The 26,660-nt window shown below is 52.8% G+C and overlaps 1 protein-coding gene across 7 annotated transcripts; it reads left to right on the top strand.

Annotated features, from left to right (window-relative positions):
• The first annotated feature begins 873 nt into the window (after positions 1-873).
• On the top strand, positions 874-24,817 carry HPS1 (HPS1 biogenesis of lysosomal organelles complex 3 subunit 1). 7 transcript variants are annotated; one of them, XM_088842255.1, is made up of 22 exons: positions 1,034-1,233; positions 2,279-2,429; positions 2,702-2,808; positions 6,165-6,285; positions 6,382-6,498; positions 9,877-10,014; positions 10,221-10,363; positions 10,913-11,021; positions 12,054-12,214; positions 12,672-12,774; positions 13,444-13,539; positions 13,672-13,741; positions 15,211-15,266; positions 16,576-16,743; positions 16,837-17,016; positions 18,101-18,162; positions 18,628-18,762; positions 18,844-18,909; positions 19,944-20,088; positions 22,148-22,261; positions 23,509-23,591; positions 24,090-24,817. In XM_088842255.1, the coding sequence occupies exons 5-22, from the start codon at positions 6,382-6,384 to the stop codon at positions 24,250-24,252; spliced, it is 2,109 nt and encodes a 702-aa protein (XP_088698381.1). In that variant the 5' UTR covers positions 1,034-1,233; positions 2,279-2,429; positions 2,702-2,808; positions 6,165-6,285; the 3' UTR covers positions 24,253-24,817. The 7 variants fall into 7 exon arrangements, with proteins under 7 accessions (XP_088698379.1, XP_088698378.1, XP_088698381.1 ...); XM_088842253.1 differs by lacking the exons at positions 1,034-1,233; positions 6,165-6,285 and adding an exon at positions 874-1,027; XM_088842251.1 differs by lacking the exon at positions 6,165-6,285.
• Positions 24,818-26,660: the final 1,843 nt, after the last annotated feature.

Genomic DNA, 26,660 nt, shown 5'->3' with positions numbered 1-26,660 from the left:
GCCTGCAGAGGGGCTATGTGCTGTAAATGGAGAACTGGAAGGTCTGGGGCTTACGGTGGGCTGGGAGGGGCGGGCGCCGTGGAGTGGAGAGTGATACTCCCTTTGCGTGCAGGTGGTGGAGGCATTAATTCTCGGCCCCGGCCTTGTCCCAAGTGGTGCTCAAGCTGCTGTACCCCAGCCAGTCCTCACAACTCATTGCTTGCTGGGCTGTGCTTAAAGCTCCCAGGGGGCACCGGGGCATTAACAGGTGATTTGGGTGGGAATTTCGACCCTGCCGTGATCTTCATCACTCTTCCCAACCTTCAACCATTAAAAACATACACAATTGTAAGAGACTCTAGCAAACACAGGTTCAAAACAAAGACCCTAACGTGCACCGCATCCCCAAAATGAATTGAGAACCCTTAAAAAGAAAGTCTAGTGTTGGAACTCTGGGGATAACTGGGTCCTTCTGCAGACTGTGTCTCTTCCCAGGAACCCAGGAAAGCAGTCACAGAAGAGCAGCTCTCACCCCAGAACTGTGGTTCAGCACACACACACACACACACACACACATTCACACACAAGACAGAGGGTGAGGAAGAGACCAGTGGGGAGCCAGGAGACCTGCGCTCCGATGCTAACTCTGACCGCAACCAGTGATTTCTTCTCTCTGGGCCTCAGTTTTCGCTTCTGTAAAATAGGGACGTTCCCAGAACCTCTGTGGGGTTTGCGCTGAGGCAGGTGACGGGGCCCAGCGCAGTGGCCGATGCAGCAGGGGCCTCTGACGGCTGCCGGGGAAGCCCGCACACTCTGGGCCTGGGCGCCCTCCTCGTTGACCGGAGGGCCGTAGCCACTGTCCCGCAGGAAGTGAGGGTCGCAGCCAGGGCTCGACGGCCCCTGTTACCTAGCGGGAGCAAACTGCACCGCGGCGCGCAGAAGCCTAAGCCGGGCAGAGGCGGAGCGGGCTTCCGATGCGGCCCCGGGCGGGCACGCGGGCGGTCACGTGACCACACCCGGAAGCGCGGCGCGGACCCGGGGCAGGCCGGTAGGTGTTTGGCTGCGGCTCGGTGCGCGCGGTCCGAGGGCCTCGGTAGGCGGCGGGGCCTCCTCCGGGACCCCGGCGCGGCCCTCTCGGAAGTAGAGGAGTCCCCACCGCCAGCCTCACCCACCCGGCGTGGGAACGTGGGCGGGTCGCTTCACGTCTGGTGGCCAAAGTTTCTGCAGCTACGAAGTGGGGCGGTTGCCACTGAGGTTCGGGGAATTGGGGGGTGAAACTGCTGCATAAACTGTAAAGTGCAGGGCAAACAAGAAGGCTGCCAGTGGGCAGGTCGTACTCCTGCGTCCTCCGGCCCTTCAGGGGCGGCCGTCATAGAGGCAGTTTGCAGGGAGAAGGGTGAAAATGAGTGTTGTTGGGGGGGCTGGGGGGAGAGAAGGGGCAGAGAGGTTCCCCAAGTTGCCCTGGCTCCATCTAAAGCTACACTGAGTCCTGTCTTCCCTCCTTAGAGCAGAGAGCAGAGGAACCACAAAATAACACCAGTGAGGTTCTCTTTCCAACAGACCTTTTGAAATAAAAGTAGAACTTAATGTCCACTAAAGAGTATTTCCATGTTAATGGGAAGATGGTGTTAAGGTCAGTCATGCTAGTGATGTAGTAGTTAAGTCTTATGTTGCACAAGATGCTGAGCCCTTACCAGCCCTTTCTTGCCTTTTGTTTGCTTACAATGTTTGGCTTCCTGATTAAGCTAAAGCTTTATATTGTTCCTGCTTTTTATCATCAAAATATGAGTGGTTCTGGAACTAGTTTAGTTCACCCTGTTTTTGAGGAGGAGAGCTGGGAAATAAAATCGTGACACCCCCACCTCACCTCTCTGTGTAAGAAGAGCTTTCCAGGTGGCACAGTGGTAAAGACTCTGCCTGCCAGCGCAGGAGACACAGGAGATGTGGGTTCAATCCCTGGGTGGGAAAGATCCCTTGGAGAAGGAAATGGCAACCCATTCCAGTATTCCTGCTTGGGAAATACCATGGACAGAGGAGCCAGGTGGGCTACAATCCATAGGGTTGCAAAGAGTAGAACGTGACTGAGCACACAGCTGTGTAAGAAAGTAGTTTGCTAAGGATGTGACTGCCTGTTTGCTCCCTGACTTACTAGAACCCTGGAGGGAGGTGGAGCCAGAGGTTGAGCCCAGAGAGGTGTAAGTGCCTTGGCAAAACCAGAACTAGAACCAGGCCCCCCGTGTCCCTTGTGTTGGTTTACTGCCATTCATTGCATCATCCTGCGATATCTCCTGTCTTCCAGGACTGCATCTCTGTCTCCCTGGGATGTGCTGTGCTATTTCCCAACAGTCACTCATAGCAGGCTCCCTGGGGGTGCTCAGGGTAGGCTTGCTGACACACCATGGTTCAGAGTGACCCACAGGGAAGTGAGAGGGCTCCGGAGGAAACAGTAGGTGAGGATTACTGTTTGTGGCCACCTGCTGTGTCCAAAGGACTGTGCTTGCCGGGTCCATGTTCTCCATTGTGGGAAGGCAGGGTTGAGCAGTATGCGGAGCACTGGGACACCTCCTGGCAGTGGGGAGTGTGTTCTGAGCAGACTGCCCAAGAGCCAGAGAGAGACCGTTGACCACTCAGTCCTCCACCATCTTGTCCACTCACCGGAATGGGCAGCAGTTGAAATGAGAACCTCTGCTTACTCTTACGCCCCCACCCCCATTTTAACCAGGTTGTGGAATGCTGTGCTGCTCTCCATGAGCTGGTCACCAAGTCTGTCTGCTGCAGCCCTTTCTGAGCCTGCGGCTGTCAGGAAGCTCTGCTGTGCTCCTTGCCACGGTAGGTGATCCTGCCTGAGATGGAGACAGGCGGCACCCACCCTGGGGCTACTCGGGCTCGGGGAGGTGGACAGGGTGAGGCAGGTAGAGGCCTGAGCTCTCGCAGGCTCTGCAGAGCTGCCTCAGCCCATCCCCTGCCTGCCCCAGCTCTGCATCCTCACGTCACCTTTGCCTGTTCTATTCTTCCTCCCTGGCATCTAGGTGATCATCACAGCCTATTGTTGTTTAGTTGCTAAGTCATGTCCAACTCGTTTGCAACCTCATGGACTGTAGCCCACCAGGCTCCTCTATCTATGGGATTTCCCAGGCAAGAATACTGGAGTGGGTTGCCTTTTCTATCTCTAGCGGATCTTCCTGACCCAGGGATCGAACCCACCTCTCCTCCATTGGCAGGTGGATTCTTTACCACTGAGCCACCTGGGAAACCCCATCACTGCCTACCAAACCTCTAAGCTGCACCTCCTGAATCAGCCCCTTCTCCTCTGGCCTTCAGCAAAGAGTGGACTCACATTACCCCACACCAGGACAACTGGCCTCCATGACCTTGACCCCACCCATCCACAACACATACCCTTACCAGCTGACAGGGACTCTGTGTTGTTCGTAGACTTCCTCCTACAGCCCACTGTTCTCCAGCGCACACACTCCCTTCCCATCAGGCCAGCCCCTCAAGTCCCGAACTTTGCCAGGCTCACCTGGGAGTCCCAGGGCAGCCTCTTCCAGGCCCACCTGCCCTCAGGCAGCAGCCTTTCCTTTCATGCTCCATTGCTCTCCTGGTCTCTGCTTTGTGTGTAGCAATTCCACAGGAGTAGGCTACATTCTCTTTTTTTCACTGTGCTAGAAACACTATGAAGCTAGGTGCTCTGAGTTAAAGTTGACAATCCAACTGGAGATTAGGGAAGTACTCAGTAAGTACCCGGAGAAGGCAACGGCACCCGACTCCAGTACTCTTGCCTGGAGAATCCCATGGATGGAGGAGGCTGGTGGGCTGTGGTCCATGGGGCCGCTAGGAGTCGGACACGACTAAGCGATTTCACTTTCACTTTTCACTTTCATGCTTTGGAGAAGGAAATAGCAGCCCACTCCAGTGTTCTTGCCTGGAGAATCCCAGGGATGGGGTAGCCTGGTGGGCTGCCGTCTATGGGGTCGCAGAGAGTGGGACACGACTGAAGTGACCTAGCAGCAGCAGCAGCAGTAAGTACCACCAAGCTGGTCACCTCGGGGATCCTGAAGAGTATCACTGAGTCTGAGACCTCGAGGTACAGTGGTCCTCCTCAGAAAACTGGACATCCACCCATGGGAGAGTTAAGAGCAGGGCTTCCTCCTCACTGTCATGTCTTACCACACATGTAATGTGCTCGTGTCCGTGTGACATGCTGAGGTACAGGAGAAGGTCTAAAGCCCCTGCCTGGCGCAAGAAGCTGGCCCGAGAGCTCTGGCTTCACCAGATGTGGTCAGGCTGCCCTAGGAGTTGAGAAGGTCAACGTCTTGCTGTACCTCAGGGGGCCAAGGCCCAGAGTAGGAAGCTGTGGATTAAAAATCTACCATGGTGAATAAGAAAACACATTTTACATAATCAAGCATTGTGTGTTGCAGAGAGGGAGGTCTGAAAGAGCAGAGGATACTGGTGGAGGCGGCTGAGGAAGCAGCAGCTAAGCAGGGGTGAGAAGAACTGTGGCCAAGGTCACACAGCCTCTGTGTCCACCAGGGCAGGAGGAACTTGTGATTGAAATGCCCGTAATGCTGAACCCACTGCCTGTGGGCTTTGGAGCTGATACTCTGGAGCTGTTTTTGACTTGAGTACAAGTACTGGACCACCCAGAGGGAGGTGCACTAGCTGCCCAGTGTTCCAGACCAGACCTGGACTGCCTGCCTCCCTTGTGCAGTAGACCCCATGTCCAGATCACGAGCTGGGGCCTTCTTTACGCTTGATCCCAGTAGGTTGGCAGTGTGTCTGATGCTGTGTTTAAAGAGCCTGGATAACACAGGAAAGAGCTCAGCCTTGGCATTCAGTTCAGTTCAGTCGCTCAGTCGTATCCGACTCTTTGCGACCCCGTGACCTCAGCACGCCAGGCCTCCTTGTCCATCACCAACTCCCAGAGTCTACCCAAACTCATATCCATTGAGTCAGTGATACCAACCAACCGTCTCATCCTCTGTTGTCCCCTTCTCCTCCTGCCTTCAATCTTTCCCAGCATCAGGGTCTTTTTAAATGAGTCAACTCTTTGCATCAGGTGGCCAAAGTACTGGAGCTTCAGCTTCAACATCAGTCCTTCCAGTGAACACCCAAGACTGATCTCCTTTAGGATGGACTGGTTGGATCTCCTTGCAGTCCAAGGGACTCTCAAGAGTCTTCTCCAGCACCATAGTTCAAAAGCATCAGTTATTTGGCGCTCAGCTTTCTTTGTAGTCCAATTCTCACATCCATACATGAGTGCTGGAAAAACCATAGCCTTGACTAGACGGACCTTTAATGACAAAGTAATGTCTCTGCTTTTTAATATGCTGTCTAGGTTGGTCATAACTTTCCTTCCAAGGAGCAAGCGTCTTTTAATTTCATGGCTGAATTCACCATCTGCAGTGAATTTGGAGCCCAAAAAAATTAAGTCAACCACTGTTTCCACTGTTTCCCCATCTATTTGCCATGAAGTGATGGGACCGGATGCCATGATCTTAGTTTCTGAGTGAATGTTGAGCTTTAAGCCAGCTTTTTCACTCTCCTCTTTCACTTTCATCAAGAGGCTCCTTAGTTCTTCACTTTCTGCCATAAAGGTGGTGTCATCTGCATATCTGAGGTTATTGATATTTCTCCCGGCAATCTTGGTTCCAGCTTGTGCTTCTTCCAGCCCAGCGTTTCTCATGACGTACTCTGCATATAAGTTAAATAAGCAAGGTGACAATATACAGCCTTGACGTACTCCTTTCCCTGTTTGGAACCAATCTGTTGTTCCATGTCCAGTTCTAACTGTTGCTTCCTGACCTGCATACAGGTTTCTCAAGAGGCAGGTCAGGTGGTCTGGTATTCCCATGTCTTTCAGAATTTTCCACAGTTTATTGTGATCCACACAGTCAAAGGCTTTGGCATAGTCAATAAAGCAGAAATAGATGCTTTTCTGGGACTCTCTTGCTTTTTCGATAATCCAGCGGATGTTGGATCCTAGATCTCTGGTTCCTCTGCCTCTTCTAAAACCAGTTTGAACATCTGGAAGTTCACGATTCACATATTACTGAAGCCCAGCTTGGAGAATTTTGAGAATGACTTTACTAGCATGTGAGATGAGTGCAATTGTGTGGTAGTTTGAGCATTCTTTGGCATTGCCTTTCTTTGGGATTGGAATGAAAACTGACCTTTTCCAGTCCTGTGGCCACTGCTGAGTTAAAAATAGGAGTAACTGAAGATTCCTGCTTTGCTGTGAGGGTGCTGTGAAGTAACACCAGGAAGGCCCTCATGGTAGTGCCCGGCACACAGTAAAGTCCAGTAGGTATTTGCTGGGATTATAATTTGTTTCGTTACTCAGGCTGAGTCTGTGGGTGTGGGGCTGGATGTGACCTTGACCTTGCTTCTCCTTGGCAGATGAAGTGCGTCTTGGTGGCCACAGAGGGTGCGGAGGTCCTCTTCTACTGGACAGATGAGGAGTTTGAAGAGAGTCTGCGCCTGAAGTTTGGACAGACAGAGAATGAGGGAGAAAAGGTGAGTGCAGGGCAGGAGGGTCAAACAGGAGGGAATAGCACAGCACTATCAGGAGGCAGGGGAGCCTGCCCACCCGCCATGGGCCAGCCAGAGGGCTGAACACGGCTGCGTGTGTCCTGGCACCTCTCACCCTCGCATCCTCAGAGATGAGCCCTTGATGCTCTGGAGGGCTGTGACCCGCCCTCACCCCATGAGATTTTGAGCATCTTGTCATGTGCTTATTTTTCATCTTTGTATCTTCATTAAGGAAGTGTCTCTTCAGGTCTTTGGCCTATTTTTTATTGCGTTGATTGTTTTCTTATTATTCTTACCAAGTTTTGAAAGTTTCCTGGGTATTATGGATATGTCCTTTAGTAGATACTTGTTGTGCAGAGATTTTCTTCTAGTCTGTGTCTTGTCTTCATATCTACTGAACAATATCTTTCAAAACAGATATTTTTAATATGATAACTCCATGTTATCCACTTTTTGCTTTTATGGATCATACTTTTGGTGTCATATCTAAGAAACCTTTGCCCAACCCAAGATCACAAAGAATTTTCCCCTTATTTTCCCCTGGAAGTTTTCTAGTTTTAGGTTTTATATTAGGTCTGATGATCCATTTTGAATTTTTGTATGTAGTGTATCGATTGAAGTTTCTTTCTTTGCATATAGATATCCGGTTTAACACTTTAATGTGACAACTCGAAGATAGTTGTCCTTTTTACTTAGATAAATTCTACTGTACATTGTAAAGGAATAATTTATTTTGAAATTTTTTCCAGATTAATTCTTGATTGAACCCTTTTTTATTGAGGATCCAGTAGAGAGTCCTTGCATTTCTGCAGCCACACAGACTGGTTGCCTCTCAGTGTCCTTCCTGGTCCAGTGGGCCTGGTCATCAGCTGAACCAGTGCCATGTCAGCAAGTTAATTGACCTCAACATCACTGATACTCTTTAGGAATAATGCAACGTATCAGAGATCGTAGACATTTAAGTGATTTTATTTAAGCTAAAAGCAGGTCTGTCTGTTAGGCTCCTTTATTTTTCAGTAGTCAATATACATAATTTTTAAATTAAGAATTTTTAAGTATTTTAGTTCTTAAACCATTGTATCAGTATGGTCTAAAAATTTAAGAGGCAAACAATTTGATAGTGTTTCTCTTCCTCGTTATTAAAAACCTCAGAAAGGAACAAACTCCTGATTTTTCTGTTCCTAAATGACTAACATAAAGAAAAAAAGTCTTTAAAGTTTTATTTCTCTTGGATACAGCACTTTTTTCCCCTGGTCCTATAAATAACATGACTTAATTGTAGGAAATTTGGGAAGTAACAGAGAAATAGTTTTTAAATGACCCATAATTCATCTACCTCAAGCTATTAGCTCTTCAATATATTTTCTTTGGATCTTTATCTTTTACAAATAGTTGAGATCATACCACACTTACAGTTTTAATTCCTGGGTTTTTTTCACTTGCCATTATAGCAAAAGCATTATTCCATTTTGTTAAATATTGTCAAAAGCATAAATCTTAATGGAAACATTATATTCAGTATATGAATAAATATAGCATCATTTATTTAGCCATTTCCCCAGTACTTGACATGTATATTGCTTCTAGTCTGCTATAGCTATTACTGTTGGGAACATTTGTGCTTGAATTTTATCCCACATCTCATTATTTCCTTAGGATAAATTCCTAAAAAAGAATCATTGATTCAAAAGCCATTCAAAGATATTGTACCACTTTATAACCACACCACATATCAATAATACAGGAGAATTCTCTTTACACCCTAGCTACACCAAAGATTATCATCCCTCCCCACCCCACCAAAACAAAAGAATTCTTGTCGCATTGTACACCTAGTGAAAGCTACTGCTTTTAAAATGAGTTGCTGTACACCATCTAGGTTTTTAAGTCACATTTCTATTAATGTAATTGATTCTTGACAGTTCCAGAAAATTATGGTACGTGAATAATTCAGCCAGCATTTGCCTATGTGAAGGGATATATTCAATAAATACTAATCGAGAATCCACTATTTGCCAGCCTCTCAGGACCAAAGCAGTGAATGTAGCAACTTGACCCTGCACTTGCAGAATTTAGAGGATAAAGATGAACCAGATGGCAAATAAACACCATGGGTTTTTTTTTAACCAGAGTGTGGGGTGGGGCAGGCTGGGGTGGGTGGGCCTGGGGATGGTCAGGAGAGGAGCCACCGGAGCTGGGACCTGTTGAAGGTGACTGGCAGCCCCTGCAATAGTGGACACGGGCCTGGGTTCCTGAATGTTGAGTCTGTGGGAGGAAATTACGCCCCACGTGCCGTAGCCCCCTCATGTTTCAAGTGCCACACAGTACCCCTGGCCACTTGCCTGAAAGGCCAGGTCTTACTCAGCTCCTTGTATCCAAGTTAAAACTAGGACTCTGCTTCCTTCCTGTTTCAGTCAAGGCTCCTGAGATCAGCATGGGGAAAGTCAGCTGTGCCCTTGTACCTGTTCATTCTTGTGTCAAAAACTTGACTTATTAGCATTCGCCCTGACCTTATCCCATTTTCATTCACAGATCTTCAGCACATCCGTCCAGTTTCTTTTTGGTTTTGTCTGTTTGTTCTGTTCTTTATTTGGAAGGCAGGGAGAATGGATGAGGGAAGAGATTATAAAAGTAAAGGCATGCTTGTCACCAAACTAGGAAAGTACAGAAAGATATAAAAACTAGGGGGAGAAATCATTCCTAATCCTTTTGTTCAGAAGCAATCACTTTAATGATGTTGAAGTTTTAAATATTTTTCAATACTTTGTTTTTTCTGTGCACTTGAAAGTACAGAGCATTCACAACCTTTTTTAAAAAACATTACTCTGTATCGTAGGAATTTTCCACGTCACTGAAGTGCTCTGATATTTTCAGTGCTTTGTGTCTTCCCATCGTTCAGATGTACTTTGCATATTTAACCCTTTCCCTGGTACTGGACATTTACATTCTCTCCAGTTTCTTCTGCTATAAATGATGCTGCAGGGAGCATTTTTGCGTCTGTATCTCTGCCCCATTTCTGATTGTTTTCCTTAGGATACTTTTCTAAAGGAGACTTACTGTGACAATGGGCCTGGACTTTGGCACACGTGTCAAACTTTCTTAGAGTCGGCTTCATCTGTGGAAGCGTGGCCTGATTCCTTACCTTCCTTCCAGAATTAAGGCCTGAACAGTGCGATTAGCTGCCTGACCTTTCCCAGTCTTCCTGACCCAAGATTTGGGGCAGGGTCTCCCTGTCAGGACAGTGCCAGCCTCCTGGGTGTGTCTGGAACTGTGGAACCCTTGGTGTCAGGTTCCGGGTCTCGTCCGTTCCTTCGGCCCCAGTGTCTGGCCCCTGAGCAGTGTTGTTCTCTACCCCGCTTGCAGCCTCCCGCCCTGGAGGACCAGCTTAGCACCCTCCTGGCCCCAGTCATCATCTCCTCTGTGACCATGCTGGAGAAGCTCTCGGACACATACACCTGCTTCTCGACGGAAAATGGCAAATACCTGTATGTCCTTCACCTGGTGAGTGTGCCTCCCTGGGGCCATGTTCCTCTGCCCCTTGGTTCCTCGTACGGTCCACTCGCCTCTTCCTTATCTTGAACCTCAGACTCCTTTAGAAGGCAGATGCTGCATCTTAGCAAAATCCCCTAGATCTGACCGCCCCCCGCCCCTTCTCCCATCTCTGTCCCCGGGGGCTGGCTGACATCAGCTGATTTCTGTGCCTGCAGTTTGGAGAATGCCTATTCATCGCCATCAACGGAGACCGCACAGAGGGCGAAGGGGACCTGCGGCAGAAGCTGTGCGTGCTCAAGTACCTGTTTGAGGTGCACTTCGGGCTGGTGACTGTGGATGGACAGCTCATCCGAAAGGAGTAAGTCCTGGGGTGCTGTGCTGAGCCCCTCTCAAGGCCTCGGTGAAGCTGCTGGTCCCACTCTGCCCTGCTCCTTCCTGGCGCCTCCCTGGGTCTCTGTAGCTGGCATTTGTCATGTATGTCTGAGAGGCTGAGAAGTGAGGTGAGGTGCTCAGGTGCCCGCCTCCCGGTTCCACCCCCGTCCCACTCTGCTCCATGGCAAGAGCGCAGCCAGATGCACCCCCACTGTGTGTGGGCCCCCCGGTTGTGCTGTGGCTCCCCAAAATGTGTTGTGTGGGTCCTCCAGGTATATTGTGTTACTCGCCCCCGCCAGGTGTGCTGTGTGACTCCCCCCAGGGCTGTGTGCCCCCCAGGTGTGCTGTGTGTGGCCCCCCCAGGTGTGCTGTGTGGCCCCCCAAGTATGCTCTGTGGCTCCCCCAGTTGTGCTGTGGGGGTTCCCCAGGTGTTTGTCACAGGAGCTTGCCCAGCTGTGACAGTGAGCCAGAGGCTGCTCCTTTGGTTGAAGCTGGGGACACCACTTTTCTGTGGGGCTCCCTTGCTCTGCCCCAGGCTGCGGCCCCCGGACTTGGAGCAGCGTGTGCAGGTGTGGGAGCGCTTCCAGAGCCTGCTATGGACCTACAGCCGCCTGCAGGACCAGGAGCAGTGCTTCGCCGTAGAGGTGACTGCTGGGTGTGGGAGTCCTCAGGCCACAGAAGTGTCAGGCCACAGGGGCCGGGCAGCGTTGAGACCATGTTTTGACATCTGTACCCCACCCCAGTGAGTGAGGGCACTGGCAGCCCCCAAGCTCATGTATTTCAGAAGGTTGCTCTTTCTGGCTTCATGGTGCGTTAGGCACTCTGATGGGCCTCCCTATGATAACACAGCTAGACTTTGGGTAAAACAGACTTCTTAGTGCAGTTTTTGGGCTCTCAGTAAATTATGGAAATTTCTAAAGTTTAGCTCCCTTGCCTCTGATCCCTTCCCCCAAATTATACTGAGCTGAAACTGGAGTAGAAAATAGTAAAAAGGAAGCAGCACTAAAGTCAAGATTGCCTGAGTGCAAATGATGGTTCCAGCCTACAACCAGCGACCTACACCCTGGGCCGGCGGTGAAAGGAGCTGAGCCTCAACTGCTACCTAAGCGCAGCTTTGAGGAGTAGGCTGGTCGTCAGTAGCACCCGCTTTGCTCCCGGTTGTAGACAAACATTCTCTGTAGATCAATGGCTCTCCTCTCTGTCTACATCAGAATCATCTAGAGGACTTGTTAGATAGGCTCCTGGGCTTCACTTTTCTCAGTCACTGTAGGCATTGAGGGTGGGAGGCTCTGTAATTTGCATTTTGAACAAGTTCCCAGGTGACGCTGGTTATGCTGGTTTGGGAACTACAAGTTGAAAGTCATTGATTTAGAGGACAGATGAAGAGCGAACAAGTGTGAGCTCACCATTAATAGTCAGGTGCCCAGGAGGATGAGCCGTGAGTGAGTGTCAGGAGAATCAGCCCCCGGCAGGTGTAGACCCCCCAGGAGCTTGATACACTGGTACAGACTGAGCCCCTCAAGAGCACAGCCTGTGTTGGTCTGAGCCTCCCTGCTCCCAAGCATCTGGCACATGGTGTGTGCTCACCGTGGCCTGGGTGAATGTATCACTAGACTTTGGCTGGGATGGGAGGAATTGGGGTGACATGGCTTCCATTCCCCTGCCCGCGTGCCCAGGCCATAGAGCGGCTGATCCACCCTCAGCTCTGTGAGCTGTGCATCGAGGCCCTAGAGCGGCACGTCATCCAGGCTGTCAACTCCAGCCCCGGGCGGGCTGGCGAGGAGGCCCTGCACGCCTTCCTGCTCGTGCACTCCAAGTTGCTGGCTTTCTACTCCAGGTGAGCCCAGGACCCCTCACATTCATGCTTTCTTCCGACCCCTTCATGCAAAGCACCACCTCCTGGGCCAGGGAAACCTTCCAGACCCATCACTTCCAGGAAGCGTTGATTCTTAGATTCTTAGTTCTTCATCCTCCTCGGTTCACTCCCCTCTCTGAATCATTCCTTCCTGGAATACTGTCTCAGAGTCTGATATGCCGTTCCTGGTCCCTGCTGGTTTTCCACTGGTCACTGTTTCTTTTTCAACACAACCAAGTTTTAGTTTTAAAAATGAATGAGTTCGTTAATTTTGTATATTCCGTGTCTTTCTCAGAAAAGGATAAAGTCAGCTGGCACATTTATAAACTGTGGAGGGCAGGGACCCTGCCCCAGACCCCCTTACCCGCCTGCTCTCATCCACTGCCCCCTGTGGGCAGGGGCAGTGGGCATGTGCTGACTGGCTTCCTGCCCTCCCCAGCCGCAGCGCCAGCTCCCTGCGCCCAGCCGACCTCCTGGCCCTCATTCTCCTGGTGCAGGACCTCTACCCCAGCGAGAGCACGGCGGAGGACAGCGGCCCCCAGGTCTCTCTGAGGGCAGCTCTCTGGGCAGTGGGAGGCCACCAGAAAGGCGACTCGGATGGCCAGTCTGGAGAGCGCTGGGCAGGCAGCTGGGGAGACTGGTTTCTGAGTCTCAGTCCTGAACGTGTGGTTGGGCATGACTTTTCTAGCTGCTTTCAGGTGTAAGGGGAATTCTAAAAGGCAGGTGGGTTAGTGGGTTAAAAGTGCTGGTTTTTGGAGTCATGTAGTCCCAGCTCCGCCACTTAGCGGTTTGCTGTGCAAATACTCACCCCATGGGAGCCTCAATTCCCTCATCTGTGCAATGGGACAACCATGGCATCTACTTCTCAGGGTTGTCACAAGGAATAAAGGTTGCCGTTTACTTGGAGCCCAGTGGTGCCTGGGGCATAGTGAAACGCTCAGTAAGTGCTGGCCAGCACAGTTGCCACATCGTCCTCCTCATCAGTGGCAGTGTGGCAGGGATTTGGATGCCAGTTTGTTGGACTTTGTAGAATTTCTGGAGAAAGAATAGAACTGAAACATCCCTGGGAAGCAATGGTGCACACTCAGGGCTGTGCAGTGGATTGGGCGCAGGGGCTGGGAAGCCCCCCGAGGGCTGTGCCATGAAGCGCTGGGAGGAAGAGAAGCCAGTCGGCAGCTTTAACCAGCATCTGTGGGCCTGTCCTGTCACAGCCTTCCCTACGGAGGCCCCATCGCAGCCAGAGCATCCCTGTGCAGCAGGCCTGGAGCTCTTGTTCTGCAGACCCAGCCAGGAATTCTGCGGGGACCGTATGTGCTTTGTGCCGCGGGGAGGGGCCAGGAGGGGAAGGTCTGCCTCTCCTTGGAGAGCAGAGTCCAGGGCTGAGCCCCCCGGGAGAACCTCCCTAAGCCCTCAGCCCAGGTGCCCTTTCTCCCTCCCAGGAGACAGACAGCTTCTCCCCCACTGAGGAGTACTTCACACCAGCTCCTTCCCCCGGGGAGCAGAGTTCAGGTGAGACCTAGAGTGGAGGAGGGACCCTGGATGGTGAGGGGGAGGAGCTGGGTGCCAACCGGTAGCCCTGGTAATCTGTCTTAGGGGTCAGTGGATCCCAACGCCCTGTCAGAGCCCAGGCACAGACACCCACATTCCTAGAGCCTAGGACACTGTCTGCTGCAGCCCCTCTGTCTGTCTTGCCAGCTCCAGCTTGAATTCAAGGACTATTGAGGCCACTTCAGTGATCCATAAAACTTTTTATGACAAGTTGATTTCATTTAAAAGTTCAGCTCGCATATGTGTACTCTCACTGCCTTCTGTTTCTTTTTTGTAGTTAATAAGTAATCAGCTAATTAAGCTTATTTCCAGCACAGTGGTTTAAAATATCAATATTCAATCTGTATAGTTTATACTTTACTTCCAAAGTATGTGGATAAACAAAAAAAAAACCCCAAAATGTCTGAAATATTAACAAAACAAAAAAGGAGCCTGGGACCTCTGAGACCATGTGGCAGCTCCTCTCTGCTTGTCCACTTCTCCAGGGCCGAGGTCACAGCTCTCATGGGTTCTGTAAGCTTGCCACGAGCCCAGACACATCAGAAAGCGCTACTTTGGGGTGGCGGCTGAAGTTCCGTTTTCTTCCCACTGCTTCCTCCCCTTGTTCCTCCTCCCTCCCCCCTTTCAGTGGTTAGTGTTTTCATGCCTCAAAGCTGTAAATGATTCCTCTTCCACAGCGCACAGAACTCACAGCTTGCAAATGGTTTGAGTTGCCTTCACCCATTTTAAGACAGGTGTTTGAAACACAGGTACAGGCTTTCCCCAAGAAACATGATCATAAAGGATGGTTATTTGCAGTGAAATATACAAGAGAACACTATTAGTACAAGGCTATAATATTTCTAACATGTACTTGGTTCAGTCGCTTTCGTGAGCTGTCCTAGGAAAGGAAATCTAGTTCAGTTCCCAGCACTCAGTAGGTGCTTCATTAAAAGTTTGCTGACTGACTCAATGAACAGGGAACCGTAGCCAGTTTGTGCTGCCTCCCAGCAAAGAATGAAAAGGCACTGCTACAGCCAGGGAGGGGCTCGAAGAGGTGGAGAAGACAGAAACAAGGAGGGGACTGGGGGGCTGAGGAGGGGTCTGAGGGACCTGCCCCCACTGCTGTGAGGCACAGGGAGAGGAGCTTGTGCCCAGCAGCCAGCTTGGGGGGCTGGGGGGTGCAGGCAGGAGTGCCTCTCTTCCCCAGCCCAGGCTGCCCTAGCTGTGGTACCGTGGAGGGAGCTTGCCCTGCACTCGCCCACTTGGGATAGAATGAGAAGGGAAAGGCTCTCCAGTTCACACTGAGGTGCCCTGCCCAGCGAGGTGCTGTGTGCTGCCAGTGGGGGAGGGCCTCTTTTCCATCCTCCCCTGCTAACAGGCTGCTGGGCCAGTATTTACCTTTTCCCACTGTTTCTGTCGTTCTGTTATTCCCTACGGTCTGTCTGCAGGTAGCACCATCTGGCTGGATGGGGGCACTCCACCTACTGACTCTCCCCACATCCAGGTGAGTTTTTCCTGGGGGCCCAAGGCGCTTGGCCCGGGTACCAGCTGATCTGAGATGCTGCAGTGGGCCCTGGGGATCTGAGGGCTTCTCCTGGGGTGACTCTCCAGCCACGCCGGTCTTCCTGGTGCTGTCTCACAGCTGCCTGGCCAGTGCAGGGGACAGAGCTCAGCCCAGAGGTGGGGGCCGGGGGTAGGTGAGGCGTGGGGGGTGAGGGTGGCCTTCTCCCTCCCTCCCTCCTCCCCCTCCCCCAGACACACAGCCTCCACTCCTGAGAAATCCCCACTCGCTGTTCTTGGGATTGAAAGTCTAACTTAATTTTTAATGTTTTTTTTTTTAATAGAGTAAATACGTTCACTGTAGAAAAATTGGGGAAAACAGAAGTAAAATATGGAAAAGGAATAAAAATCACTCAGTCCCAACCCCAGATGTTAGCTACTGTTAAACACTTTTGGAGTGTTTCCTTCTAGGCTTTCCTATGACTTTATAAATGTATTTATACACACACACACACACACACAACACATATACTTTTTCTTTTAACCAATTTGAATCCTAACGCTCTTCTTTAGTTTTTGTTTTGAGCATTTGCCCATTGACGAGGCACTCCTTGGCAATGTGGTTTTTAACGAGACTGTTCAGAGTGCATCGCCTGTGTTATGTTATTATTTATTTAGCAAATTCTTGGAACAACCAGTGTGTTGCATCTAGTGTCCTTTGCTGTCATCGTCAGACTACTGTGACTTCCTTACAAAGAAGCTTTGTGGCATCCCTAATGATTCCCTTAATTTTCCACTCTTGCCCACTGAAGACTCTTACTCAGAGCCCTCAAGAGGCTGGAGTCTTCTCATTTAGTCCTGGAAGCCCTCACTTGCACCCTTAGAATGACTTTCGGAGGTCCAGAAGGCGGTCAAATGATCAGTTGTTGATAGGCTCTAAACCCTTTGTGTGCATGAAGTTGGGGAGGAGGCTCCCCCTGCAGCTCATGCCACCCCGTCTGTTTTCCCACTTTCCTTTCTTCCTTTTCCCCTTTCTTACTCCCCACCACCCCTGTGTGGCATCCAGTCCTGACTCTGTGCAGAAGGGCCCCCACGATGCTGAGAGAGAGAGACAGACAGCAGGACGGGAGCTGCCAGGGGAACCCTCAGCAGAGGGCCAGCATTTAGGAACTGGGACTTTGGGGGCTAGAAGAGTTTGTCCCTTGAGGTTCCGAGGGAGACAGCAAGTGGGCCGCTGCAGGGGGGACCTAGCCTGGGGAGGATGCCCGACGACTGCCCCTCCCCTCCCACTGACGGCTCCTCTTCCTCCTCAGATGGCTGAAGACACCCTCCAGACGCTGATCCCTCACTCCCCAGGACCCTCTGGCCCCAGAAGGATTTTCCTGGATGCCAGCGTGAAAGACAGCTACTGTCCCATGCTGCCCCACACCATGTACTGCCTGCCCCTGTGGCCGGGCATCAGCATGGTGCTCCTCACCAAGGTATCAGCACCCCCGCCTGCATTGGAGCCATCGCGGCTTGGACTCCCGCCCCACGGCCACCCCATCCACCCCGCGCTGCTCTTCTCCCCTCAGTGCCCCAGCACGGCCCTGGCCCTGGCCCTGTACCAGCTGCTGGATGGGTTTTCTCAATTGGAGAAGAAGCTGAAGGAGGGGCAAGAGGCTGGGAGCGCCTTACGGTCCCACCCCATCATGGCAGATCTCCGCCAGAGGATGGACAAGTTTGTCAAGAATCGAGGTGGGCAAGAACTTCAGGTGAGACGCAGGCCCCGGACACCCCACCTTGGGAAGGGGAGGCAGGACCTGTTCTCATCACACCTGAGGGGCCAAGGCCGAAGGGGAGGGGGCCGGCCTCTGCCCCACCCCACCAGAGGACTGTGCTCCTGATCCCCCGCAACTCAGCAGTGCACTTGATATTTCCTAAATGTTCTTGTGTGACTTTGGCAGAACACAGGTTCCAGCTCCCATGTTTCAGATAAGGAAACCAGGGTGGGACCTAGATAGAGGGTGATTTGGCCAAAGTTACTGGATGGCTGAGCAGTGGAGGCAGAGCCCAACTTGAGGGCTCAGTAATGGCCAGTGGTCTGCCCACTACGCCCCTCACCACATGGCTGGTCTCACAGGCTGCAGGACACAGGGAGGCTGTTCCACCCATGGGGGGCTTAGAGCCCAGATGGGGTCGTGAGGCCCGGACACGGGGACGGTACGTGAACAGAGGCGACCAGGCGCAGTCCAGGCAGGAGCCGAGGAGGGAACTCGCCAGAGGAGAACCCGGGGCTGAGATCTGAGGCCGTTCATGTGGCTGGCAGGGCTTGGGTCTGTTTGAGGAACTGAGATTCATTGTGGCTGAAGGTTGCACTGGATTGAAAATAAGCAGGCGATTAGACCAGGCAGAGCAGGCAACTGAAGCCCAGTCAGTCCACAGCACCCCTTGTCTCTTGGTGCCCGGCATGCCCCAATGAGGTATCAGGAGGCAAAGATCCCTGAAGGGGATCAGCACCCCCGCCCTTGCTTGCACCCACCCCACCCTCGAGGCACTGACCTGTCGCTCGGACAGCACTGGTTTACATGTCTGCCAGCGAGGCCTAGAGCCAGGGGCTCAAACCCAGAAGCTGCTTCTTAAGTAAAAGCCTGCTGAGTGACTAGACCGTGGTATACAGTGGGCTTCAGGGTACTGGGGGCCCTGCCAGAGACCCAGCCTGGCTGTGGACAGCAGCTGTGTGCTGGGCCTAAATAAGCCATGGAGATGGGAAGCCGTCTAGAGCCCGACATCAGAGCTACCCTGGACCTCACTGTGGGAACAATGTCAGGAAGCCGCCTGTCACTTGTCTGCCTACAGAGAACCTGGCTGGAGTTCAAGACCAAGGCCTTCTCCAAAAGTGAGCCCGGCTCATCCTGGGAGTGAGTGGTGGGCTCTGAGGTCAAGAAGGGCATCGTATGGACGAGGGGGCAGGTTTCCTGCAGGCCCAGGAGGAGAAGATGCTCGGGGAGGTGCTTCTGAGGACAGAGGGGATCCTGGGAGGGCGGGTCCACCACCACGATGCTGAGGGGAGGCTGCGGGCAGAGAAGGCAGGGCCTGAGGGCCAGACACCACTAGCAGAGACCCAGCTTCCGCACGGACCCAGCGTGACCTTGGGCAAGTCACTGCGCCTCGTTTTTCCATAAAATAAACCAGGAGGTTGGAGGAGATTTGAGTTTCTCAGAGCCCCATGTGGGGGAAAATGGAAGCTGACTCCCAGCTCAATGAGGGCCAGGGAGTAGTTCATCAGCCGCGTCCATCAGTCCAGGAGGAGGGTGACCACAGGGATGGGCTGGGTGTGCCCTCCAGGATCCTTCCCTCTGTGACAATTCATCTCTGGCCCTCAGGCTGCTCCAGGCATGCAGAAAGGTGAAGCGGCAGCTATGCGCCGTCTATCGGTTCAGCTTCCTGACCATGGCCCCAGGCCGGGGGGACCCCCACCTGTCCCAGCACCTGCAGGACCAAGTCCAGACACTCATGCAGTAAGTGGCAGTGCGACCCCTTGGCAGCCGGGGTGGGAGCCAGGCACGCCTCACCCTCCTGCTCCCTTGCTCCCTCGACAGAGAAAAGCTGGCAGACTGGAAGGATTTCCTGCTGGTGAAGAGCAGGAGGAACGTCACCATGGTGTCATATCCTGATGCCTGGCCCTGGGCTGGCCGTGAAGGTCCCTCGGGCTGCTGCCTCCTCTGCCCACTTACTTGAAGGGCAGCGGCTTTAGGGAAAGAGAGCATGTATGTAGTCTGCACCTCAGCTTCCTTTTGTTGAAGAAAGTGAGAGACTTTAGTGTCCTGTTAGTGTCCTATCTGTAGGAATGCTCCGAGGCTGGAATTTCAGAAATCCCTGGTGTCCCAAGATTACTTCATTAGAGATCATCTGTGTAGGTGTTGTCCAGCCAGCAAAGTGGCAGTGGGTCTCCCAGGAGGGGCAGGGCCCTGGGATCAGGTAGGTTTGAGGGGCTGTGTCCCCTTAGATGGGGCCCCCCTCCTTAGATGCTATAGTACAGTGGAGTCTGAAGGCTCTGAGAAGGCCTGCGGTAAATGTGTTTATTGGTCCCTGTTTAAAAAGCCATCTCTAAGACTTATTAGAGAACTAGTTTTATCAATTACTGATCTTCCCTGAAACTTTATATGAAGCAGCTTTTTCAGTATTAAAATTTCCTGAGACTTCAGTCTTCAGCGTGCAGGTGGAAGGGTTGACAGAGGGCCTTGCTAGCCATCAGCCGCTGCCCATCCTCTCTAATGGAACCTTCCAGCTCCAGATGAGGTGTAGAGATGAAGAGGATTATGGCGAGGTGTGTGGGTGGCGGCCAGTGAGGCTCACTCCTCAGCTCTGTAGCTCTGCAGCTCTGCTCTCACCCTGGCCTCACCATGTGTGTCATTTAAACTCATCCTGCATGAAGATGGTAAAACATAAACATGCTATGTTCCTTGGGAGCAGAACTCCTGGCGTTAAATGTGCCAGAGCCAGAGATCCATTGAACTTGCATCTTAGACCTTCTCGGGGTTGGGAGTTCAAAGGGAAAGTGAGACCTGGGAAAGAGGGTTTCCTGGGAGGGTGGCTGAAAGGAAACCTTTGGGGCGGGGGCACTTGAAGGAAGCCTAGGTGGATGGAGGAGCGCCTTCCCTGGTTCTGGCTTCAAAAGCACCTTAACTCAGCTCCTCACCTTCCTGGAAGACTTCCCAGGCCTGGTGCATTTCATCTACGTGGACCGCACCACTGGTCAGATGGTGGCCCCTTCCCTCAGCAGCAGTGAAAGGACTTCATCGGAGCTGGGCCGGGAGCCCCTGGCCACCTTCGTCAGAACCAAGGTAACCGGGCCCAGCCCAGGCACGCTCCCTGCGTGTCAGACTAGGCGTGCCTGGACCCCTGCCTGGGAGGGCTAGTCCCCGCCCTCGGGCCCCCAGGAAACTCCGATCACCCCCACGGGAACCCTCACTGCATCCTTCCTGCCTCCGCGCCCAGCTTTGTAGACTCCTAAGAGAACAGTCCTGTCTTTGTCACCCTGGGGCCCCGGCCAGCTCATGGGGCCACCTCCCCAGGTGTGTTAACGCTCCTGGAGCAACACTGGGTAGTGAGGCCAGGGAGGGAATGGCCGGGGCCCGGTAAGGGTTTGTTGAGTTCACTGAGACAGGAAGGGGACACACAGGTTAATGGATTTGGGTATCAGAATGTAAAAGTAGGAGGTTTCTACAGAGGAAACAGTCTCCAGGGCTCCTTTTATTGTCTTTGACTCATCTTCACGGCAGACTAGTATTTTTGGTGGGGAGGCCTCTGCCACTTAAAAAGGTATATTTTATACATATATTATACATATTATGTTACTATATATTATACATGTTACATATATTTTATATTATTATATATTATATGTGTATATTTTATATATCCAAGTAAAGTGTATCATAATGGTGAAAACAAGGTCCCTGACAGCCCACTGGAGACCCAGCTCTTCCCCTCACTAGTTGCGTGGCCTCGGGCAGTAGGGAGTCTTAAGTTTCAGTTGCTTCTTCTATAAAAGAGAACAGTCACGTCGTGGAGTTACTGCACAGATTACAGATGCACACACACGGTGATGCACAGCATGTGGCTCCGAATGCAGTTGGGGTTGGGTGAGCATTTCCCGGTACCGTCCACACTAGCATCTTCATCTCCTCCTGGGGTAGCTGGGATTATCCTGGTACGTATCTCCATCATTTTCCTGTGCAGTTTGTTGTAGCCGAGGTCATCCTGCATGTGCAACGTGTTTCCCGCATTTTAACTTCACTTTGTATCTGGTGCATTTCCTCATGTCATTAATTCTTTATCAGCATGATTCTCATCAGCTCCGCAGCAGTCCATCATGGGAACGCAGCATCATGTACTTAGCCATTTCCCCAGTGTTGAACACTGAGATTGTTCACAGACTCTATCATAAATAATGCTGGGGCACACACCTCTAGGCATTTATTCTTGTCCTCATCTTGATTATTTTCTCAATATGGATTCCCAGAAATGGAATGATGAAGTCAAGTGGGAGGAATTGTTTTTAAGGTTACTGATATATGTTGTCGAATTGCTTTCCTGGAAAATAGAGCAAGTTCATGTTATTTGTTTGCATTTAATTAGATGCTGTGTGTGATCAGGTTGGGAGTGGCTCATGTACACCTGTCACTAAGCATCTTGGTCGGAGTGCAGCAGGCCTTTGCCAGCCCGGGGTGGGGGGTGTGGGGGCAGAGGTGCCCCCTGCTGCCAGCTCCCCTCGGGCAGCTCACAAGTAGCGGCAGAAGTCCTTGAATCGGGGAGGAGAGCCCCGCAGAGCCTGAGGCAGGTTGACCCTCGGCCACTGTGTTCCCATCCGTGCCTTTGGTGAGCCCGCGTTCAGACCTCACCTCAGAGCAGAGGATGTGTCAGGGCCAGGGCACTGTGCATTCAAACACTTTCCCTGGCATAGAGCCATGCCAGAGATCCTCAGCCCTGAGGGGTCCGTGTGAGCCCTCGACATCAGGAGAGTTCCAGGTGGCCACCCTCTCATCTCTGCTTGTGTCCCTGGCTCTGTTCTGGCCTGAAAGATGAATTTGTTACTTTGTAGCTTGTGTATATAGTGAAGATTCATAAAGTATTGATATGTATATTTTGTCCTTGCAGTAACGAGAGGGATAGGTAGTCCATCTATCCATCCATCATCCGTTTATTACTAAGTTCCTGCTCTGAGCCAAGGCTGGGCCCAGGCACCAAGAAGGAAGATGATCAGGAGAGGCCCCTGGCCTTCCAGGAGCTCCTCCTCTGAGTACTTTTCTTCACTGTGATTTGAGAGCCCGAGCCCAGCCCCCGCCCTGGGGTCCAGGCTGCCCTCAGGCTGCAGAGACAAGCACTGTCCCCTCTCCCCAGGTCTGGTCTCTGATCCGGCTCGCGCGCAGATACCTGCAGAAGGGCTATACCACGCTGCTGTTCCACGAGGGAGACTTCTGTTGCTCCTACTTCCTGTGGTTCGAGAATGATATGGTGGGTGTGGCTGGCCCGGCCCGGGCAGGGCAGTCCTGAAATTCTCCCCTTCTCCTGGATTCTATTCAGTCTGTCTCTCCAGCTCTTCTTATCACCAGTGGGACTGACAGCGAAGCCCAGCTGGTTGGGACCCAGAGCTCAGGTCCGCCTTTGCACTCAGGCTCTGTGACTTCTGCCCCCAGTTCTCTGAAAAACTCACGCTGTTGTTCAAGAGGCATCCAGGTGACACATAAACAGACCGCCATGCCCCGCGTGAGCAGGGATGCTCAGCCCGCACTTTGTGATACAAAGCCTCGCTTCCTCTTCCCATTGCTGAGACAGATAAACAGAGGCTGAGAGCAGTTAACCAACCTGCCCAGGGCAAAGCTGCTCACACCTCGCATGCCCTGTCTCTGCTCCTGGCAGCATGCCCTCCTTCCCCTCAGCCTGAGGTCGCGGCGTCCCTTTCCATAGTTCTGTGTGGCTGTTGGGGTCTCGCCGCTCTCACAGCCTCACACTTATACAGCCCATGTATTGGCTGGGACGAGTGTCTCTGATCCCATTTTGCAGGTGGTGGAACTGATGCCCTGAGATCAGACACCACGGCCAGGGCACCGAGGTCCTAAGTGATGATGTCAGAACCCAGGCTTGGCTTCCTGACCTGCAGGCTCCCATCTTTGCTCTGTGCCCTCCTCAGAGGTGCCAGGACGTGGGGCTGAGCATCACCTCAGCCTCTAGGGAGAGACAAGACTCTCTGTGTGTGTGGTTGGCTCCATGGGGTAACAGGTGGGCCTCACCATCCCGGTGGGCACAGGACTGCAGGAACCCCATGACGATGCCTGGCACATGGTGGGAGCCCAGCAGAGCCTGAGTCGCTACCCTGGCGTGTCCTTCCCTGGGATTCCCAGTCCACTCAGAGAGAGACTTGGCCTTCGGTTACACTTTGCTCTTACTGACACCTCCCCAGTTGCCGTCCCTCACACTGAGCCAGGGGCAGTGGTTGGTGGGAATGAGAGCTACTACCATGGTGCCCGGTATGGTCCCAGGAACTTTATGTTCATCACGTCTAATTTTTTTGGGAGTTTATTCTTATCCCAGTTCACAGATGAGACAACAGGGTAGAAAGAGGTCAGTCCATTTTCCCAGCACCAAGCACTCGCTAAACAGGGCTGAGCCGGGCTTCAGACCCACTGTGTCTGACTCAGGCCCGTGGTCTTCCCACCATGCCCACTGCCTCCCCACTCAAGAGGCTCCTCCTCCTCCCCCAGGGCCACAAACTCCAGATCATGGAGGTGCCTGTGCTGTCTGATGACTCAGCTCCCGTTGGCATGCTGGGAGGAGACTACTACAGGTGACGCCGACCCAGAGGGCTGCTGGGAACAGAGGGGGACAGAGGACAGATGACAAGTGCCCGTCTCAGCAGAGGGAGCAGCCCCTCCCTCAGGAGCGTTTCCTTGCCCCCCGTCCCGACCCCAGCCCCCCTTGTTAGAAGCTCCTCACAGCTGGGCACTCAGAGGAAGAGAGTGGGGTGGTCTTGGGATTGCTCCCCTCCTGTTGCACACCAAGACAGCATTTGCAACTGTCTCTGCTGGGCTCCTGGGACTTCCCCTAGCTGGCTCTGTGGCCCCATAGCTGGGGCCCTGCCATCCAGGGTTGGGATTCCAGAGGGTGGGCCCTGGCGACCTGGGGCTGAGCCTCAAAAATGGGGAGTCAGCAAGGAGCAAGGAAGTCCTTTCCAGCCTGGTGCTAGAGTCCATTGAGGTGACCTCATGCCCACGTGGTGCTGGGGGAGGCCCCTGGCCTGGCTCCCTCCTGAATCCTGTCCTCCTTCCCCTTCTCTCTCCCCCAGGAAGCTCCTACGGTATTACAGCAAGGGCCACCCAGCCGAGGCTGTCAGGTGCCACGAGCTGCTGACCCTCCACCTGTCGGTGGTGCCCACAGACGTGCTGGTGAAGCAAGCCGGTGAGCTGGCCCGGCGCCTGGGCGAGGCCTCCCGCGTCCCCCTGCTCTAGGACCAGGAGGGCTGCCCCGTGCATCGGCCTGTGCCGCCAGTTCTCCAGGCCTACCTGGCTCACAGACATCACCATGGCAAGAGCCTCCTCCTGTCCACAGCGGCCCTGGAGATGGCAGTGTCTCCAGGGCAGCCCCAGGATTTCTTAAAGAAACTCAGAGCCACCTCCATTGCGGGTAACAAGCAAACTTCCAAACCCTTCCTTCTGGAGAAAGAAGGCGGCCAGTCTCCTTATTTAGAGCAGCTGTGGATGTGAGCTTAGGCCCAGGGCCACCCCACTTTGGGAACCGCCTCTCTGTTTACCCCAGGAGACTGATAGGAGTGCCCAGCTCTTCTTGGAGTGGAGAGCGCGCCTCAGGAAGCCACCTCCTCCCCGCATGAAAGGCGCTCCCCTGGCTGGGTTGAGCTCTGGCTCTGCTGTGTCCTCACTGTGGCTCTGGACGGGTGTCCGCCGCCTCTGAGCCTGTCTCCCCACAGTCAGTGTGACTGCGCCCCCATCAGGACAGTCGTGGGGGTGCGGGACGGGCGGCAGGCACGCAATAAATTCTGGTCACAGTTACATGTGGTTCCAGGCTCTGGCCCTTCTTAGTAGCCTCTTTCTTCTCTTCTTGGTTCTCGGCTCCTGCCCCAGCCCTGCCCCAGAGGTTCGTGTCACTCAGTCCCATGGATCCCAGGCTGTGAGGTTTCTCAGAGCTTCCCGGGGAGGGGGCGGGCGGGGCGGAGGTGGTCCCGGTGTGCCCTGGATTGAGAGCACTGCCCTGGGTGCAGCCCCTCCTCTAAAGCCTCCCCAACCCCTACCTGAGAACAGACAGAAGGACAAGAGGCCGTCAGAGCCCGGGGCCTGGGAGCGCCCACTCTTCTTGGGCTGAGAGGCCGCGGCTGGGACGGAGGGAAGTGAAGAGGCAAAAGCGAGCATGGCGCAGTGGAGCCAAGGGTCCGCGTGTGACACCAGAGGGCTGAAATGACATGAGAGCTGAAATCCAGCAAAGACTGTTCTTTCCCTTTAAGTGAGCAGCTTGTGGGGTCATGGGTACTGAAAAAGCTAGAACCACACCTTGGGCTAAAGGCCTCAGAGGTGGCAGTGAAGGACAGTCAGGAGGTGATGGGGCCTGCCTTCCTCCTTAATAGCCTGACTTCACCAATGGGAATTTCCACGTGATTGTGGAAAATACAGAAGAGCAAAAGCGGGATAACTAAAGCCTAGATTCCACTGCTCTTTAGGATCCTCACTCTTGTCACCTACTGTTTTCCCTTACCTTTTAACTGCTGTGTAATGTGGCATATCCAGTTTAACCAGTTGTCTTAGTTTTTCAGTATTATAAATAACACTGAGGAGAAGGTCCTGTCTTGTATTTTAGTAGAGACACACAGAGTGTAAATTTTCCGTGGCGTGTGGAGGGGTGTCTGTGTTGAGAGTAGAAATGTCCCCAGAAGTCCCTCTTACCCAGAGGCAACTTTCCACATTTTCTCCTAATTGTGAAATGCACTTTTAATAGTGGGTTTCTAGAAGGCTGACAGATGTCAGAGGTGTACAGAGACTCCCAACCCCTAGGGTGCTTTTATCCTACATGGGGAATGGCCTAACCAGTGGGCAGGGAGCAGAGGGCCCCCTAATTCAGGACAGGCCACAGAAGAGTGAGCACTTGGCTGAACTTTTTTACAAATGTGGTCTTTAAGTCCTTGAGGATTCTTGGGAAATGAGAAAGGTACCAAAACACGCAAGAGAAATGTTCAGAACTTCAAAAGAAAAAGACAAACCCCAGAATCACAGAGAACTGAACTAGTCCCCCAAACCTTTCCCCTTTTGCGAAAGCCTATGAAGCAGATGGCATTAAACCTTTTAAGCAAGGACACAGGGCTTTCTGGATGTCCCAGGGGCAGATTGCCTCCCTCCCCCTGCAGTGTTGCAGAGCCCCTGATCCTTCAGGCAGCGGATCCATGAGCCTGCTGCAGGCATAGAGCAATTACCTTGTTACAAGCCGGAAGGACGGGAAGTTGGACCTGAGTCCCTCTCCTTACTTGGATTCCCACCCCCAGCTCATCCTGGACATTGAATTTCTTAATAAGAAGCAGGACAGCACAGGGGAGGGGACGACCCTTTGGAACACATATGCACACGCGCGCGCACACATACACACACACTCGTCTGAGCCTCGGTGCTCCCTGTCTGGGGCCCACATGAGGGGTTGCACGACTGGTCGGCACAGCGCCTGGCACAGCAGAGCCCTAGAGAATTGAGCAGCACAGTGTTCATTCTGGAGGTCTGAAGGCGCAGGACCTCTGCCAGGTTAACAGGTGACCGCCCATGACTCTGCCCCGGGTGGGCAGGCCGGGCCGCGGGCAACTCAGTGTCCACATTTAGTCTTGGCCCAGGGCCAAGTACGGCAGCTGGGCTGCAGCTCCTCCTCT

Source organism: Moschus berezovskii, chromosome 12, assembly GCF_049115385.1.
Source record: "Moschus berezovskii isolate FMDL1 chromosome 12, NW_MosBer_1.0, whole genome shotgun sequence".
Lineage (NCBI taxonomy): Eukaryota > Metazoa > Chordata > Mammalia > Artiodactyla > Moschidae > Moschus > Moschus berezovskii.
This window is presented reverse-complemented; position numbering and strand designations above follow the sequence as displayed.

Bases quoted from the DNA above. Each gene is read 5' to 3' on its own strand.
- HPS1 (XM_088842252.1), top strand. From the start codon at position 6,382: ATGAAGTGCGTCTTGGTGGCCACAGAGGGTGCGGAGGTCCTCTTCTAC. The intron at 18,910-19,943 runs ATATCCTGATGC...TCAGCTCCTCAC, and splicing joins AGGAACGTCACCATGGTGTC to CTTCCTGGAAGACTTCCCAG. The intron at 22,262-23,508 runs GTGGGTGTGGCT...CTCCTCCCCCAG, and splicing joins TGTGGTTCGAGAATGATATG to GGCCACAAACTCCAGATCAT.